The 17,654-nt window shown below is 35.5% G+C and overlaps 1 protein-coding gene across 7 annotated transcripts in view; it reads left to right on the forward strand.

The window, feature by feature from the left end:
• Nucleotides 1-17,654, forward strand: part of LOC135208022 (innexin inx2-like) — a 366,951-nt gene that overhangs the window by 326,403 nt on the left and 22,894 nt on the right. For 5 of the 7 annotated variants that reach the window (XM_064240132.1, XM_064240130.1, XM_064240128.1 and 2 more), the window contains one exon: nucleotides 6,572-6,884. In XM_064240132.1, coding sequence (XP_064096202.1) covers nucleotides 6,572-6,884 — 313 coding nt within the window. The remainder of the gene's footprint in view (nucleotides 1-6,571; nucleotides 6,885-17,654) is intronic. The other 2 variants (XM_064240129.1, XM_064240131.1) reach the window with 2 other exon arrangements.

Below are 17,654 nucleotides of genomic sequence, written 5' to 3' on the forward strand. Positions count from 1 at the left end.
TTTAGCGTCACACAGATCGTTAATCACAAAAAAAAAACACACACACGGGGAGAGCTGTTCGCTTCATGCTGGAAAACTCCACAATATTTTTTTTTCCAATTTCAGTGCACAGTCGTCACAGTGCCGCGCAGGCATGGTATAACCGCACAGTATCAATGTGCTGATATTTATCGAACGTAGCAGAGATCTTTATCAACATCAAACGTTAGAGAGAGAGAGAAAAAACGAGACAGAGAGAGAGAGAGAGAGAGAGAGATTGATTTATTCTGAAACGCGTCTGCATTAGGCAAAATAGGTAGCAGAGAACGCACCTTCCTGTGACGCCCATAAAGTTGCCAATTCGCCCTTTATGTATAAATGGTATATCTTTTCCTTTCATTTTTCCATTCCTCTCCCTGCATTTTCCCTCGGGTCTCTCACCTACGGAAAAATGAATCGAATCTCCAAATATCTGCTTCGTCTATGACTGGATTTATCTCTCTCTCTCTCTCTCTCTCTCTCTCTTCTCTCTCTCTCTCTCTCTCTCTCTCTCAAATAAAAGATAACTTGGCAACTGCGTCGCCGACGAAAACAATGTGATCATATTTCGTAGTCTATCTTATACCAGGAAGATCATAAAACCTTGGACTTATTTTGAGGGAGGGGGAATCATCTGTGACGTCATACGGTAATTGAATCACGAGATATATATATATATATATATATATATTATATATATATATATATATATATATAATATATATATATGATTAAATAATTTAAAATATAAATTATTGTTTTATTAATATATGCATTCATATACAGATTTATAGACATTTATATTTGTATATGAATACGAATATACGTACATATATACATATATATATATATATATATATATATAGTATATATATATATTATATATAGTATATATATATATATATCATATATATATTAATATATGTGTGTGTGTGTGTGTGTGTGTGTGTGTATGTATGTATGGGTAAATTAATACATATACTACATACATGTGTGTGTGTTCATATACATATAAAGATATATATGTGTATATATGTATATATATATATATATGTATATATATATATATGTATATATATATATTATACATATATTTATATATATGTATATGTATATATATGTACATATATAAAAAAAATTAATTTGCGTTGTAAGTTATTCACGATAACGTAACAGAGTCATTCACACAATTAACTCACAACCAAATTCAAATTATCCGGAATTCAAAAGAAGATAATGAAAAAAATCAGTTCCATTACCATAATTTGCAATCATATAATCGCGCGAATTATTTACTCAAAATCAACCGATTATTATAATTTGCATGATAATCAGCAAGAATCCGAGCAAAGTTATAATTTTCGACACTTTTAGGTGTCGTAATTTTTCAACGTTTGTTCGAAATTTGTCAACAGAATAATCGAAGTAATTATTACATACAATAAAGAAACAAGTAAAAAATGCGCCGAAGTTTCTTCGGCACAATCTAGTTTTCTGAACAGCGTATAATCAAGGCCAACGAAAATTTATCTTGCCGTTCGGTTGTCTCGGTATAATACTGCATGAGCCGCGGCCCATGAACCTCAGCCGGCCGTTGTGGCCTGTATTGTTACTTAGCCAGGCTCACGACAATGGTTCATTTTAATCTTATAAAAAATTAAAAACTACTGTGGCTAGAGGGCTGCATTTTGGCATGTTTGATGTTTGGAGGATGGATGATCAACATACCAATATGCAGCCTCTAGTCTAGTGGTATTTTAAGATGGGGGGGGTGGGGGGGGCGGGGGGGGGGGAGGAAAAAGTTCGGATGGGCAGTCAAAGCCAGTTTATGAGTTCAAAAAAATCTGAGTGATAATAATGTTCATAAAAGTTCAAGCAATAAAGGGAGAAAGTATAATTATCAACGTCATGGTTAATGTATGCAATAATAATTCTATTTCACGCTTATAAATTAAGTGAATCTGAATCTGATAATAATCGTAGTAATAATATACTTTATTACAATTCAGGTCCATAGACATGGACTATACAAGGTAGATACGATACAACTCGCACAATCTAGACACTTGAGATAACGCGATAAGAATGATAATCTGCAACATCCATACAGGTGATAAAAAAGTATAAGAAATAATATTCATAATAATGGAAATGACAGCAATAATATTGAAAATTAAGACTAAAAAATATTGAAAATCATAATTTAAAAAAAAAAGCAGATTGCATACAATCAGTTTCCAGCTAGGAAACCTTTTGTGATAATAATAATAATAATAATAATAATAATAATAATAATAATAAATAATAATAATAATTAATAATAATAAATATCAAGGCCTGAAAATAGAAATAAGAAGGATATGGGATATGCCAGTGGAAATTGTACCCATAATCGTAGGAACACTAGACACGCGATCCCCGGATCCCTGAAAAGGAACCTAGAAAAACTAGAGGCCGAAGTAGCTCCAGGACTCAAGCAGAAAAGTGTGCTCCTAGAAACAGCGCACTTAGTGAGAAAAGTGATGGACTCCTAAGGAGGCAGGATGCAACCCGGAACCCCACACTATAAATACCACCCATCGAACAGGGTATTGTGGTAGAACAAAATAATAATGATAATAATAATAATAATTATAATATAGTAGTAGTAATAATAATAATAACTATATAAACGTAGATATACAATAAAAATTATAAATAATAATAATAATAAATAAAATACTAACAGAATCACGTGAAATCAAGAGATACCCTTGCAGACTCCGGAAAAACCAATATGGCCACCATACCGTCATTGTCAAAACCTTCTTTTCCTTGTCTTCCCGTTTTGCTTCCTTTTTTCATTTCATTTTGTCTTTTTTCATTCTGTGACGCAGATTCATCGTCGGTTCTCTATTCCCCTTCTTCCGTTTCCTTTCCCTTTGTCTATTATCGTCGTTTCTAGTATTCGATAATTCCTGGCTTTTCATTTGGCTATTGTTTCCCAGTCCTTAAGGTCAACGGTATTGGGGTCTTGTGATATATTTATAGATAGCGTCGATATCCATTTATCTATACATCTATATCTATATATTTATATGTAAATATATTGTATACATACATACATACATACATATATATATATATATATATATATATATATAATATATATATATATATATATATATTATATATATATATATATGTGTGTGTGTGTGTATATATATATATATATATATATATATATATATATTGATAAAAATATATCTACACATATATATACAATGTATATGTATATATATCCCCCTATATATATATATATATATATAGATATATATATATATATATTACATATATGTATATCTACATCTATATATATATATATATATATAATATATATATATATATATATATATATATATATATATAATTTCATTCCCCCTCACTTGAGCTTAAACCAAATGTTAATTAAAGCTACAGGAAACATTCTTCAATTTATTCCTTAATAATAATAAAAATAATAATAATGATAATAATAATAATAATAATAATAATAATAATAATAATAAAAATAATTAGAAGAATAATAATTAGAATAGTAATAATTTAAAGAACGAGTGAGAAAAAACAATACAAACGACAATTAAAACAGAGAGAGAGAGAGAGACAGAGAGAGAGAGAGAGAGAGAGAGAGAGAGAGAGTGTGTGTGTGTGTGTGTGTGCGCGTGTTATCATCTTATTCGACCGGAAGTTTATCGGAATTAACTTTACTTATACCTCTCTCTCTCTCTCTCTCTCTCTCTCTCTCTCTCAGAAACAAACAAAAAAAAAACCAAAACTCCACTTTCCTCGTCACATCCTCACAATTGGACTTCTCAAATGGGGATGAAAAAGTCATGTAGGATTTTTTTTTCTTTTTTTTTTCGGCACCACATGCAAGATAGTATTCGGGAACACAGAAGACAACAGTGCATTCCGGAAATACGAGATACGTTACTTGACACGTTCGTAGGATCCTGCTTATCAATTCATGCGCATTTAAGATCGGATGAATGCACTCACAAACACACATACATATATATGTTTAAAATATATATATGTTTAAACATATATATATTTAAATATATATATATATATATATATATATATATATATCTATATATATATATATATATATATATATAGTTTATAGTTTAAATGTATATATATATGTATATATATTTATATATATATGTATGTATATATGTGTATATATATATATATATATATATATATATATATATATATATATATAATATATATATATATATATATATATATATATATATATATATATATATATTATGTATGTATATATACATCCTCATGCAGAATTTTATATGGGAATTTTTGAAGCCAATTATTATATATTTATCTTTTTTTTTAATACGAGAAGTTGTTTTGACTTATGTTTTAAAAAATGGTTATAAAGTGTTAGAATTAAGGTTTTTTAAACAGATTACTTTCATTAATTGCTAAGAAAAATATTTATTATTATTATTATTATTATTATTATTATTATTATTATTATTATTATTATTCTCAGAAGGGACCACTGACCTGAGGTTCAAGCTTCCAAAGAATATTATTAATATTGTTATTATTATTATTTATTATTATTATTATTATTATTATTATTATTATTACTGAAGCCCACCACAGGGGCCATTGACTTGAAGTTCAAGCTCCCATTAGGAAGAAATAAGAGGAGGTGAAAGGAAATACAGAGAAGAAGAGATGCCACTTATTAAATTAAACAATCAATTAAAAAATTAGTAAATAAGATGAAAAAATGATTAAAATGCAAGAAGTAAAATATTTGGGTAACAGTGCATTTCACCTTCGGTTGAACTTCCGAAGGTGCTAAGCATTACTACCCTAATAATATCAAGCTCGGTTAGATTCAGTTTCAAATAACGTCATATCTTGATTTCAACTTGAATTCACTTGCATGTGGCAACGATTGATTTAATTTTCGTGAACGTTCAGTTAAGAGAATGGAAAACTTTTTTTTTTTTCATGAGTTTGGTTATGATGCAATAGAAGTCAAGGAAAAGTATGCACTCGAATATGTAAGTGTATATATACATGGCTATGTATGTATACATACATACATGAATATTCATATAATCCAATTGAAATCAAGGAAAAGTATGCACTTGAATATATATATATATATATATATATATATATATAATATATATATATATATATATATATATATATATATATATATATACGTATATATATATATACGTACGTATATACCACATATATATATATATATATATATATATATATATATATATATATATATATCTATATATACATATATATGATATCTATATTTATATGTATATATGATATATAATATATATATATATATATATATATATATATATATATAATATATATATATATGATATACATATATATTTATATAATATCTATATATATGATATATATATATATATATATATATATATATATGATATATATATATATACTATATATATATATATATCTATATATATATATATATATACATAACATTAACATCATATCATAATTTCGACCCAAAAAAAAAGCAAATAAATGCATGATCATTCAACTGCTTGGTATTTTCCAACCTCAGATTTTGCCATGATATACCTTTTTTATTCATCTCTTAAATATTTTGCATATGAAATTAATTTTTAAATACTTCTCATCTCTGAATTTTTTCTGGCATTATAAAATAGTTTTGTGATTGCATATCCTCCTTCAATTTCTCATTTTCATGTACCTCCCCCCCCATTGCCCCTTTTATTTATTGATTAATATTTATCATTAATATTTCGGTTCATCTTTCATTATATCATTATAAATTTTGTGTAATTCTCTCATTATATCAGTTTTCATTCATTATAAGTTTAGTATATTCTCTTGGAACTATGTATTTATATGTAAGTACTGGATCTCTCCAGTGGGTTTATGTTCTCTCTCTCTCTCTCTCTCTCTCTCTCTCTCTCTCTCTCTCTCTCTCTCTCTCTCTCTCTCTCTCCACTTTCCGTTCCATACTATTTCAATTGACCTTTGAAATATAATTATCTGTCTCTCTCTCTCGCTCTCCTCTTCTCTCTCCTCTCTCTCTCTCTCTCTCTCTCCGTTCCATACTATTTCAATTGACCTTTGAAATATAATTATCTGTCTCTCTCTCTCTCTCTCTCTCTCTCTCTCTCTCTCTCTCTCTCTCTCTCTCTCTCTCCTCAAATGGATTAAAGAATTCCTTTGATTTATAATAACCTCTGTTTGTTTTACTCTCTCTCTCTCTCTCTCTCTCTCTCTCTCTCTCTCTCTCTCTCTCCACTCTGTGCCTCAAAGGCATTCCATTTAGATTTATAATTCCCCGCATTGCATTGCAATCTCTTATAATAATGCTCTGTTGCATCCCATCCCTTGTGAGAATGACGTGTAGCTGTAGCCGTCTTCTCCGAGTCCTGTCTTGTGCAGACGTGTGGCTAACGGCAATCTCTGTCTGGCTCTTGTGTTGCAGAATGTGGCACAAATTCTCAGCGCTGCACCATTTTTCGCGGCGTAGCTCGACGGTGTTCTCCCGGTCGCTGGTGTTCAACCTCATAACAGTGTACACGCCCGTACTGCTGCTGGCTGGATCCATCGTGACCTCGGCCAAGCAGATCCTGAGTCCCATACACTGCGAGGGAGAAGGCAAAGATGGACTCAGCAAAGACTACGTGGAGACCTACTGCTACATCGAGGGCACCTTCAACCTGTACATGAAGCAGGCCGAGCAGCAGGTGAGACCTGGACACCTGCCGACGCGCCAACAGGTTAGCTTCGCCCAACAGGTAATGTCAATGCTTTCCTCCTACACCCCAATCCCAGAACCCGCCTTGGGCCGCTAGGCCGTTCGCCCTAACCGCTCCACCCAGACCCCACGCGCCCTACGGGCTTCTCCTCAAGTTCCAGAATGCTTGCCTCAAGTTCCAGAACACTTCTTGACGACTCAACACACTTGCTCAGATGCTGACACACTTCTTAATGTCAATGAACGCTTCTTAAGTAACAATGGCACTTGGAAAAAACACACTTTTAATGCTCAGGATGTCCTTGGATTCAAAGTGTTCGCGGAATGTGTCCTCATTTATCATTCGGGGACGCTTTATCCGGCTACAAAAACACTTCTTAGCCATAGTTGCATGTGCACACCTACACACTGAAGTCATACTTACAGTTACCTGATCTTACAGACGCTTTTTAATTAATGTTCAGTTGTTACATTTTCAAAAATCTTCAGCTACAGGAAAAGCTACTTCCAAAAACATGTCAAGAGACCGTTGGAATCTGTATATTTTCTAGGTCCTAGTAACAAATAAGCTTGTCACCAAGTTCCAGTGTGTCTCATGACAGACGATTCTCTTCAAGAAAAGTCCGTATTCGAAGTTCCAGAATTCCAAAACATTCCGTGAATGCGTCCTAAAGAAAGATTTAGAGATTCATTTGGCAATTGTTTTGTAAGACGCTCTCTATAACTCCAAAGCCACTTCTTCATAATGGTGGCGCATGAAAAACTATACTTTAGACATATTCAAACGGTCCAAGGACTTAAAGAGAAGTCCTTAAACTCAAAATGTCCTTGAATTCACTTATTTGAGGTATGTATAAGGTCCAAGGACTTAAACGAAAGTCCTTAAACCCAAGGTGTCCTAGAATTCACTATCTGAGGCATATAGGGGTTCCATGGACTTAAAGGAAAGTCTTTGAACTCAAAATGTCCTTGGAGTCGCTTATCTGAGCCAATTAGAAGCTCCTTGGAAGTAAAAGAAAGTGCTTAAACTCAAAATACCCTTTGAGTCACTTGTCCGAGGCATTTAGAAGGTCCAAGGATGTGAAGATAAGTCTTTGGACTCCAAAGTACTTGGAGTCATTTGTCTGAGGCATTTAGAAGGTCTAAGTACGTGAAGATAAGTCTTCGGACTCCAGATGTCCTTGGAGTCACTTGTCTGAGGCATCCCCGCGTCTCAGAAAAGCAGATTGTGGCATACTACTTATGCTGATGATTCTTCTATTTGTCTGCCTTCTCTTCCTTTCTTACTTTCCGTCTCTTCCTTATCCTGTTTTCTCTTCTTGCCTCTTCACTCGTCAGAGACGTCGACGCATCCGAGTTTCTTTTTTTTTCTCGGGAATGTGGATGTCAATGGAGGCAAAGCAATCGGTCCTCATTAGTGTAATTAAAAAAATTCGCGCGCGAATTAATGACTGGGTTGTGGTCTCCATCGATCATCCGTTCCAGAGAACATCATGAACGCTTCTACGAGACCCCATTGCTCTCTCTCTCTCTCTCTCTCTCTCTCTCTCTCTCTCTCTCTCTCTCTCTCTCTCTCTCAAGGCTATATAAAACGCTTTGCCGGCACAGGACTGGTATTTATTCATCGAATTGCATCACCCTGGGGCTATTTTGACCCCCCTGGAGCGAGACGCCGCAGTCTCTCCTGATGTTCCACATTTTGGGTAGGACCCATGGAACAGGATCCAGGAATAGGACCCAGGAATAGGACCCACAAAGCGATACTCACGGACTGTGGGGAAACATTGACAGAGAACTTCGTACAAAGTTGACAAAAAAAAAAAAAAAAAAACATGCACGCACACACTAAACACATTTATTCTGTTTTTAAAAAAAATTATATTAAAAAAAATAAAATTCGGGAACTGGGTGGATAAGTAAGAGCGAATTGGAGGCGGGAAGTAGCAGAGAGAAACCCCCCACCCACCCCTCCCATCCCCTTTTACGACCATCCACCCCGCCCCTCCAAAAAAAAAACCCAAAAAAAAAAAAAACCCTCCCCGTTGTAGCAGCATCTTGGGATACCATAGACCCATAGACATGTAGAACAACCACCCCCCCCCCCCCCCCCCCCCCCCCCATCGAGAAAATTCCAATCAAAAACAACACTCAGACAAAAGCGCACGCCTTCAGCGCTGATCACTGCCATAAACGTAAGTAGAAGAAGCCTTCGAGAAAGGCTACTTTTTATTTTTATTTTTTTTATTTATTGAGGAGAAGTTTCTACTCTGCATAAACTTTCTCCGTCAATTTTTTATTTTTCAAAGCGTGCCTATACACGGACAGACGGGGCATAGGCCTATCGTAGTGTCTTCAGACACCACCAACCCCCACCCCCTCAAACACCACCCACTCCGCGCCGTGTCTCTCTCTCTCTCTCTCTCTCTCTCTCTGAAAAACTCCCTAGTCGTGCTTACCCTAACCTAATGTTGATAATCATGTCGTGTGTGTTTTTTTTTTTCTATGTGTTTTTTCTGTGTATTTTTTCTGTGTTTGTTTTACAATGTGTGTGTTTACTTGTTCGCAGCAAACTTACACATGTTGCTCCCTTTTTGTGTGTTTTTATAGACATTGGTGTGGGTTTGTCGTATCAAGTGTTAATGTGTGAAACAAAAAAATTATTTTTCGTAGAGAAATATCTTTCAGTTTTTCATGTTTGTGTATTTATATACGTATATATATATTTATATATATATATATATATATATATATATATATATATATATATATATATATATATATATATATTATATATATATATATATATATATATATATATATATATATTGTGCTTATAATCTTATTGTACCGGCGTTCTTTTCTGCTCACTGTCCCCTCGAATGTTTCTTAGACATTTTCATTCACCAAAAAAGGCTCAAGTAATTCAAAACCATATCGGGATCCCTTCCTCTGTTATTAAATTCTTTTCAGAATTCTTAAAAAATATAAAAAATGCGCCCGAAGTTTCTTCTGATGTGTCTGCTTTATGAGCAAGAGCCCGTGCTGGCATAACGCCAGCTTAATCAAAAACAACAGACAGCAGCTGACCTGTGTTGTTGGCACCTATAGCGGTGCCAGACGCACGATCATGGCTAAATTTAACCTCAAAAAGGAAAAACTGAAGCTAGAGAGCTGCAATTTGGTATGTTGGATGATTGGAGGGTGGATGATCAACATACCGGCTAGCAACCCTCTAGCAATGCCAGACGCACGATCATGTCTAACTTTAAACTTGAATATAATTTTAAAAAAACTACTGAGGCTTGAGGGCTGCAATTTGGTGTGTCTAATGATTGGAGGGTGGATGATCAACATGCCGATCTGTAACCCTCTAGCCACAGTAGTTTTTAAGATCTGACGGCGGTCAGAAAAGGTGCAGACGGACAGACAAATAGACAACACAATACTTTTCTTTCACAGAAAACTAAAAAGGACAAATGTTTTTTCTTTGTAGAAAATCGTCATTTGGTTTTAACTCATTTTCAGACAATTTAGCGATGAGAAAATCTAACCTTGTCGGCTGTGTAATCTTGCTGAACTCCAAAGTTTTTTTTTTATTATATTGTAAATACTTTTCAGAACTATAAACGAGCACTAAATAGTATTTCTGATTATTCCAAAATTTTTATAGGTTTTACTTTTTTTTGTCTCTGTTGCCAGCAAAAAAAAAAAAAAAAAAAAAAAAAAATCTGTTTGACTAACATTTTCTCTCTCTCTCTCTCTCTCTCTTCTCTCTCTCTCTCATATACTATATATATATATATATATATATATATATATATATATATATATATATATATATATATATATATATATATATAAATTATGAAACTTTGACGCAGATTCTTTATAGAATTAATAGCAAAAATTAAATTAATGTAATACTTATGATGAAAATTTCAAATAGGATGATACTCACTGTTGGTGGTTTTAACGTCTAATTCCACTGAAAGAGGAAGGACATATTGCGCAAATCACCCACGTCCTTTCAATCATTGAGGGTGAGAGCATTGATTCCATTTGCCTTATCTCTTCCTCTTCGTTTTTGTCCCATTCTGCTCGACACGCGAGAGACCACAATACAATCTTATCATTCGTTTATCATACATTTCTCCCTGTGTCTATTATTATCAGTTTCTGGGAAATATATTCGTTTTCTCCTTCCCCCACCCCCTAAACTGTCGTTTACAACATCCTCGTCCTACAACAGTTGCCTAAACATATTTTCAGCCTTGTTCTCCAGCACTCCACCAAAACGAAATGTCCTCTTGCTCACCAAAAATACACCAACACTATTATATATGTACTTATACTCTCCAACAATCCACCAACAAGCTATGTATATACTTTGGCTCTCCAACAATCCACCAACACAACATTACTCTTGTTCTCCAACAATCCACCAACAAGATATGTATATACTTTGGTTCTCCAACAATCCACCAACAAGATATGTATAAACTTTGACTCTCCAACAATCCACCAACAAGATATGTATATACTTTGGCTCTCCAACAATCCACCAACAAGATATGTATATATTTTGGCTCTCAAACAATCCACCAACACAACATTACTCCTGTGCTCCAACAATCCACCAACAAGATATGCATATAATTTGACTCTCCAAGAATCCACCAACAATATATGTATATACTTTGACTCTCCAACAATCCACCAACAAGATATTTATATACTTTGGCTCTCCAACAATCCACCAACAAGATATGTATGAACTTTGACTCTCCAACAATCCACCAACAAGATATTTATATACTTTGGCTCTCCAACAATCCACCAACAAGATATGTATATACTTTGACTCTCCAACAATCCACCAACAAGATATGTGTATACTTTGGCTCTCAATCAATCCACCAACACAACATTACTCTTGTTTTCCAACAATCCACCAGTACATATACTCTTAATCTCCAACAATCCTCCAACACAACATCACTCTTGGTGTCCAGCAAGCCACCAATACCCTCCAACATGCCACCAACATGACATATATACTTTGACTCTCCAACAATTCACCACCATGACTTATATCCTCATGCTCTCCAACAATCCACCAACACAACATATATAACATTCCTCTCCAACAGACCTCCAACATGACAGATATACTATGGCTCTCCAACAATCCACCAACATGACATATATACTTTGGCTCCTCACCAACACGACTTATATCCTCTTGCTCTTCGACAAGCCACCAACACGACATATATAGACTTTGGATCTCCAACAATCCACCAACACAACATATATAGACTTTGGATCTCCAACAATCCACCAACACGACATATATAGACTTTGGATCTCAAACAATCCACCAACACGACATATATAGACTTTGGATCTCAAACAATCCACCGACACGACATTATAGACTTTGGATCTCCAACAATCCACCAACACGACATTACAGACTTTGGATCTCCAACAATCCATCAACATGACATTATAGACTTTGGATCTCAAACAATCCACCAACACGACATTATAGACTTTGGGTCTCCAACAATCCACCAACACGACATATATAGACTTTGGATCTCCAACAATCCACCAACACGACATGTATAGACTTTGGATCTAAAACAATCCACCAACACGACATTATAGACTTTGGATCTCCAACAATCCCCAACCCAACACGGCAATATAGACTTTGATCTAAAACAATCCACCAACACGACATTATAGACTTTGGATTTCCAACAATCCACCAACACGACAATATATAGACTTTGGAATCTCCAAACCAAATCCACCAACACGACATATATAGACTTTGGATCTCCAACAAATTCACAACACGACATATATAGACTTTGGATCTCAAACAATCCACCAACACGACATATATAGACTTTGGATCTCAAACAATCCACCAACACGACATTATAGACTTTGGATCTCCAACAATCCACCAACACGACATATATAGACTTTGGATCTCCAACAATCCACCAACACGACATTATAGACTTTGGATCTCCAACAATCCACCAACACGACATATAGACTTTGTTTGGATCTCCAACAAAATCCACCAACACGACATTATAGACTTTGGATCTCCAACAAATTCCCCAACAACCACGACTTATATAAGACTTTGGATCTCCAAACAATCCCACCAACCCGATATATAGACTTTTGGATCTCAATAAAATCACCAAACACGACATATATAGACTTTGGATCTCAAACAATCCACCAACACGACATATATAGACTTTGGATCTCTAACAATCCACCAACACGACATTATAGACTTTGGATCTCCAACAATCCACCAACACGACATATATAGACTTTGGATCTCCAACGATCCACCAACACAACATTATAGACTTTGGATCTCCAACAATCCACCAACACAACATTACAGACTTTGGATCTCCAACAATCCACCAACACGACATTACAGACTTTGGATCTCCAACAATCCACCAACACGACATCATAGACTTTGGATCTCCAACAATCCACCAACACGACATTATAGACTTTGGATCTCCAACAATCCACCAACACGACATATATAGACTTTGGATCTCTAACAATCCACCAACACGACATATATAGACTTTGGATCTCCAACAATCCATCAACATGACATTATAGACTTTGGATCTCCAACAATCCACCAACACGACATTTACTCTTGCTCTTGAACAGTCCAAAACACGACATATACACTAACCCTCCAACAGTCTGCCAGCACGATATATATTCTATTTGCTCTCCAACAATCCACCAGCACAACATGTACTGTCTCGAAGACTCGGCTATAGATAGCAATGCTTTCCTTCTGATCTCCATCAAAGACATTTACCCCATCATTGAGTCCATGTATTATACACCCTTGCTCAGTGTACTATATAGTACTCACTTGCTCTCCAACGCCCCCAACATTTTAGACACACACTTTGGGCCTCCAACTCTCCCCCAACATATCTACACCTTTGCTCTCCAACACCCTAGCTTCCTTTACTCATCTTTAACCTCCAACACTCTGGAAGTCCAACATTACACCAACGTTTTATACAGCACCTCACATATCAAATACACTCTTTTCCGCAGATTTGCCTCTATATATGAATTCAGCATTGACACCCAATACACCCCAACTTGTTGTATACACCCTTACCATCCGTCATTCCCTAAACACTTTTTTCATATCCCTTTGCCTCCAAGAGTCCACCAATCTGTATAAACCTCCAAATAGTTTATATACACAGTCTCTAAGAGTCACCAATCTGTATAAACCTCCAAATATTTAATACACAGTCTCCAACATGTACCCAACAAATTTTACACAAACTTGATCTCAAACTCGCCCCAAGGTTTGGTATTTTCGAACAATTCACCAGCATGTTGAATATATCCTTACTTGTCTGTCAACACCTTCCGACATGATATGGACACCCTACACCCTTGTCTCTCAGCATTTCATTCCTACACTTTTGCCTCATATAGATTCATGTCATATACATGTCATCAAACCAGGTTTGCTACTTAAGATTTGCATGTCTCAGACAGGTTGAAAACAAGTCAACGACAATGAATCTTTGGCTGGCCAATGCTGGATAATCGTACGGGGCACATGTTAGGTCTACTAGTCAATCATTAGCATGTATTCAACATGTTGGTGGTTTGTAAGTGATGAGTTGCTGACGTGTGTTTGTAACATGTTCACTTCATGGTAACCCCCCCCCAACCCCCAACCCCGCATGTTTACAAACACACCCTTGTCATCAAAACTCCCCAACATTTTACCACTGTGTTCTATGAATGTTATGTAAACCTTTCTTCTCCAACAATCCATCAATGTTATATGAACCTTTCTTCTCCAACATTCCATCAGTGTTATATTGATCCTTTCTCCTCCAACTTTCCATCAATGTTATATGAACCTCTCTTCTCCAACATTCCATCTATGTTATATGAACCTTTCTTCTCCAACATTCCATCAATGTTATATTATCCTTTCCCCTCCAACTTTCCATCAGTGTTATGTAAGCTTTCTCAAACATCTCAGCAATGTTATATGAACCTTTCTTCTCCAACATTCCATCAGTGTTATATGAACCTTTCCCCTCCAACTTTCCATCATTGTTATGTAAGCTTTCTCAAACATCTCATCAATGTTATATGAACCTTTCTTCTCCAACATTCCATCAATGTATATGAACCTTATTCTCACACATTCCCATCAGTGTTATATGAACCTTTCTTCTCCAACATTCCATCTATGTTATATGAACCTTTCTTCTCCAACATCTCATCAATGTTATATGAACCTTTCTTCTCCAACATTCCATCTATGTTATATGAACCTTTCTTCTCCAACATCTCATCAATGTTATATGAACCTTTCTTCTCCAACATTCCATCTATGTTATATGAACCTTTCTTCTCCAACATTCCATCTATGTTATATGAACCTTTCTTCTCCAACATCTCATCAATGTTATATGAACCTTTCTTCTCCAACATTCCATCAATGTTATATGAACCTTTCTTCTCCAACATTCCATCTATGTTATATGAACCTTTCTTCTCCAACATTCCATCAATGTTATATGAACCTTTCTTCTCCAACATTCCATCTATATTACATAATCCTTTCTCCTCCAACTTTTCTCCAACATTCCATCTATGTTACACAATCCTTTCTCCTCCAACAGTCCATCCATGTTATATGAACCTTTCCCCTCCAATGTTCCATCAATTTTGTATGAACCTTTCTTCTCCAACATTCCATCAACATTATATGAACCTTTCTCCTCCAACATTCAGTCACCAATTTTTGTACACTTGAGCTCTCCAACACTCCACCAAATATTATAGAACACCCATTCCCTTCAACATTCTCCAACAGTACATATAGTACACACACACCATTGCCTTCCGAACACTGTCTAAATGTTATTATGAAACCTCGCTCTCCAACTCTCCGCTAACATGCTCTGTGCGCCCTCACCTTCCACACCACCCCACCACCCTCCGTCTTCACCAACATCCCCCCCCCCCTCCCAACCAACCACCACCAACACCCCCACCCCCACCTTTAGGCAAATCTATTTCCCGACGTTGGCTGTCCATCAGTCAACCTTTTCCGACGAAAGGGGTCTCCCACACAGCTTCCTCTCTCTCTCTCTCTCTCTCTCGTCACGAGCCACCACCAAGCATTTGTAATGATCGTTTTGTATATTAATTCCAAACCTGTTGCTGCTTTCGTCGAATTTTCCAAAACTGGGACCGAGGGAAAAAAAATCGTATCACAATTCCAGCCAATAATTTGTATTCATTAGATGTGAAATCGATATTTGGTCGTATCTTAAAGATGTCGTCTTCCGCTCGTCGCTCGTAGCAATTCATACGCAATTCACTCCTTCCTCCAACGTTCTTCAGAGCGAATTCGCGAAAAAAAAAAAAGAAGGTAAAAATACCCCGAAATGAAACGAGCCATGAACGTCTCTCGTCAGAAAGCCAACGGAGAGTGACAATGGGGAGAGAGAAAGTTTCTGGGAGGAGACTCCCCCCCAGCCTTCCCAGAACGATACGAAATTGCGGTACACAAGTATGACGTGGCTGTGACGTCAGCATGACGTCACTGCTGGTCCAGGGCGGGGAAGGCAGCAGATGATTTCAGCGTACGGGGTTTGGGGAACAGCGCGCCCGCTACCATTTTGAGATGGCTAACAAAGGATGCTGCTGCGATGCCATTTCTTCTTCCTCTTCTTCTTCTTCTTCCTCTTCTTCTTTTCTTCTTCTATGTGACCTCGACAGGATGTGTATAGACATCTCTGTTTTCTCTGTCGATTCGTGAGAAGAGAGAGAGAGAGAGAGAGAGAGAGAGAGAGAGAGAGAGAGAGAGTTACAAGGATTAGGATGTCTCAAAGACTTATTAGTCCATCCTAAGAGGAGGAGACATCGTGTGCTCACTTATCTCTAGGAGCAGGTTTTAGTATTCATTCACAGTGTCCCAATGATTTTCTCTGGCTTTCTTTCAAAGAGAGAGAGAGAGAGAGAGAGAGAGAGAGAGAGAGAGAGAGAGAGAGAGAGAGGGAAAGTGTATTTAATTCACATAAAATGCAAAGGAAATATATATATATATATATATATATAATATATATATAATATATATATATATATATATATATATACATATATATGTGTGTGTGTACTTATAGAGAGAGAGAGAGAGAGAGGAGAGAGAGATAGAGAGAGAGAGCGAGAGAGGAGAGGATTTACGTGAGAGAAGAGAGATGACGAGAGAGAGGAGAGAGAGAGTGTTTGATATAAAAAAAAAAAATTTTATGGTTATATATATATATATTATATATATATATATATATATATATATATATATATATATAACGAATATATATATATATATATATAATTATATATATATGCATATATAACTTGTTAATACATCATCTTTTTTTGTGAGATAAAGGTTACTGAAAAAATATCTACATCTTTGCGATTTATTTTACTTGAACAGGGCAAAGTTCATTTTCATGCTGAGATACTAATTATTTTGCGACATTTTGAAGGTCCGTAGTAATGATATGAAAAATGGTCACAAAAGGTCACAAGGAAGACTTCATGTAACACAAAAAGTAAATTAATATTGTTTTATTCAGCCGTAGAAAAATATTCAATAAATACATGAGACTAGGCAGAAGTATATAATTTCTCTCTCTCTCTCTCTCTCTCTCTCTCTCTCTCCTCTCTCTCT

Source organism: Macrobrachium nipponense, chromosome 34 (genome assembly GCF_015104395.2).
Source record: "Macrobrachium nipponense isolate FS-2020 chromosome 34, ASM1510439v2, whole genome shotgun sequence".
NCBI classification, from domain to species: Eukaryota; Metazoa; Arthropoda; class Malacostraca; order Decapoda; family Palaemonidae; genus Macrobrachium; species Macrobrachium nipponense.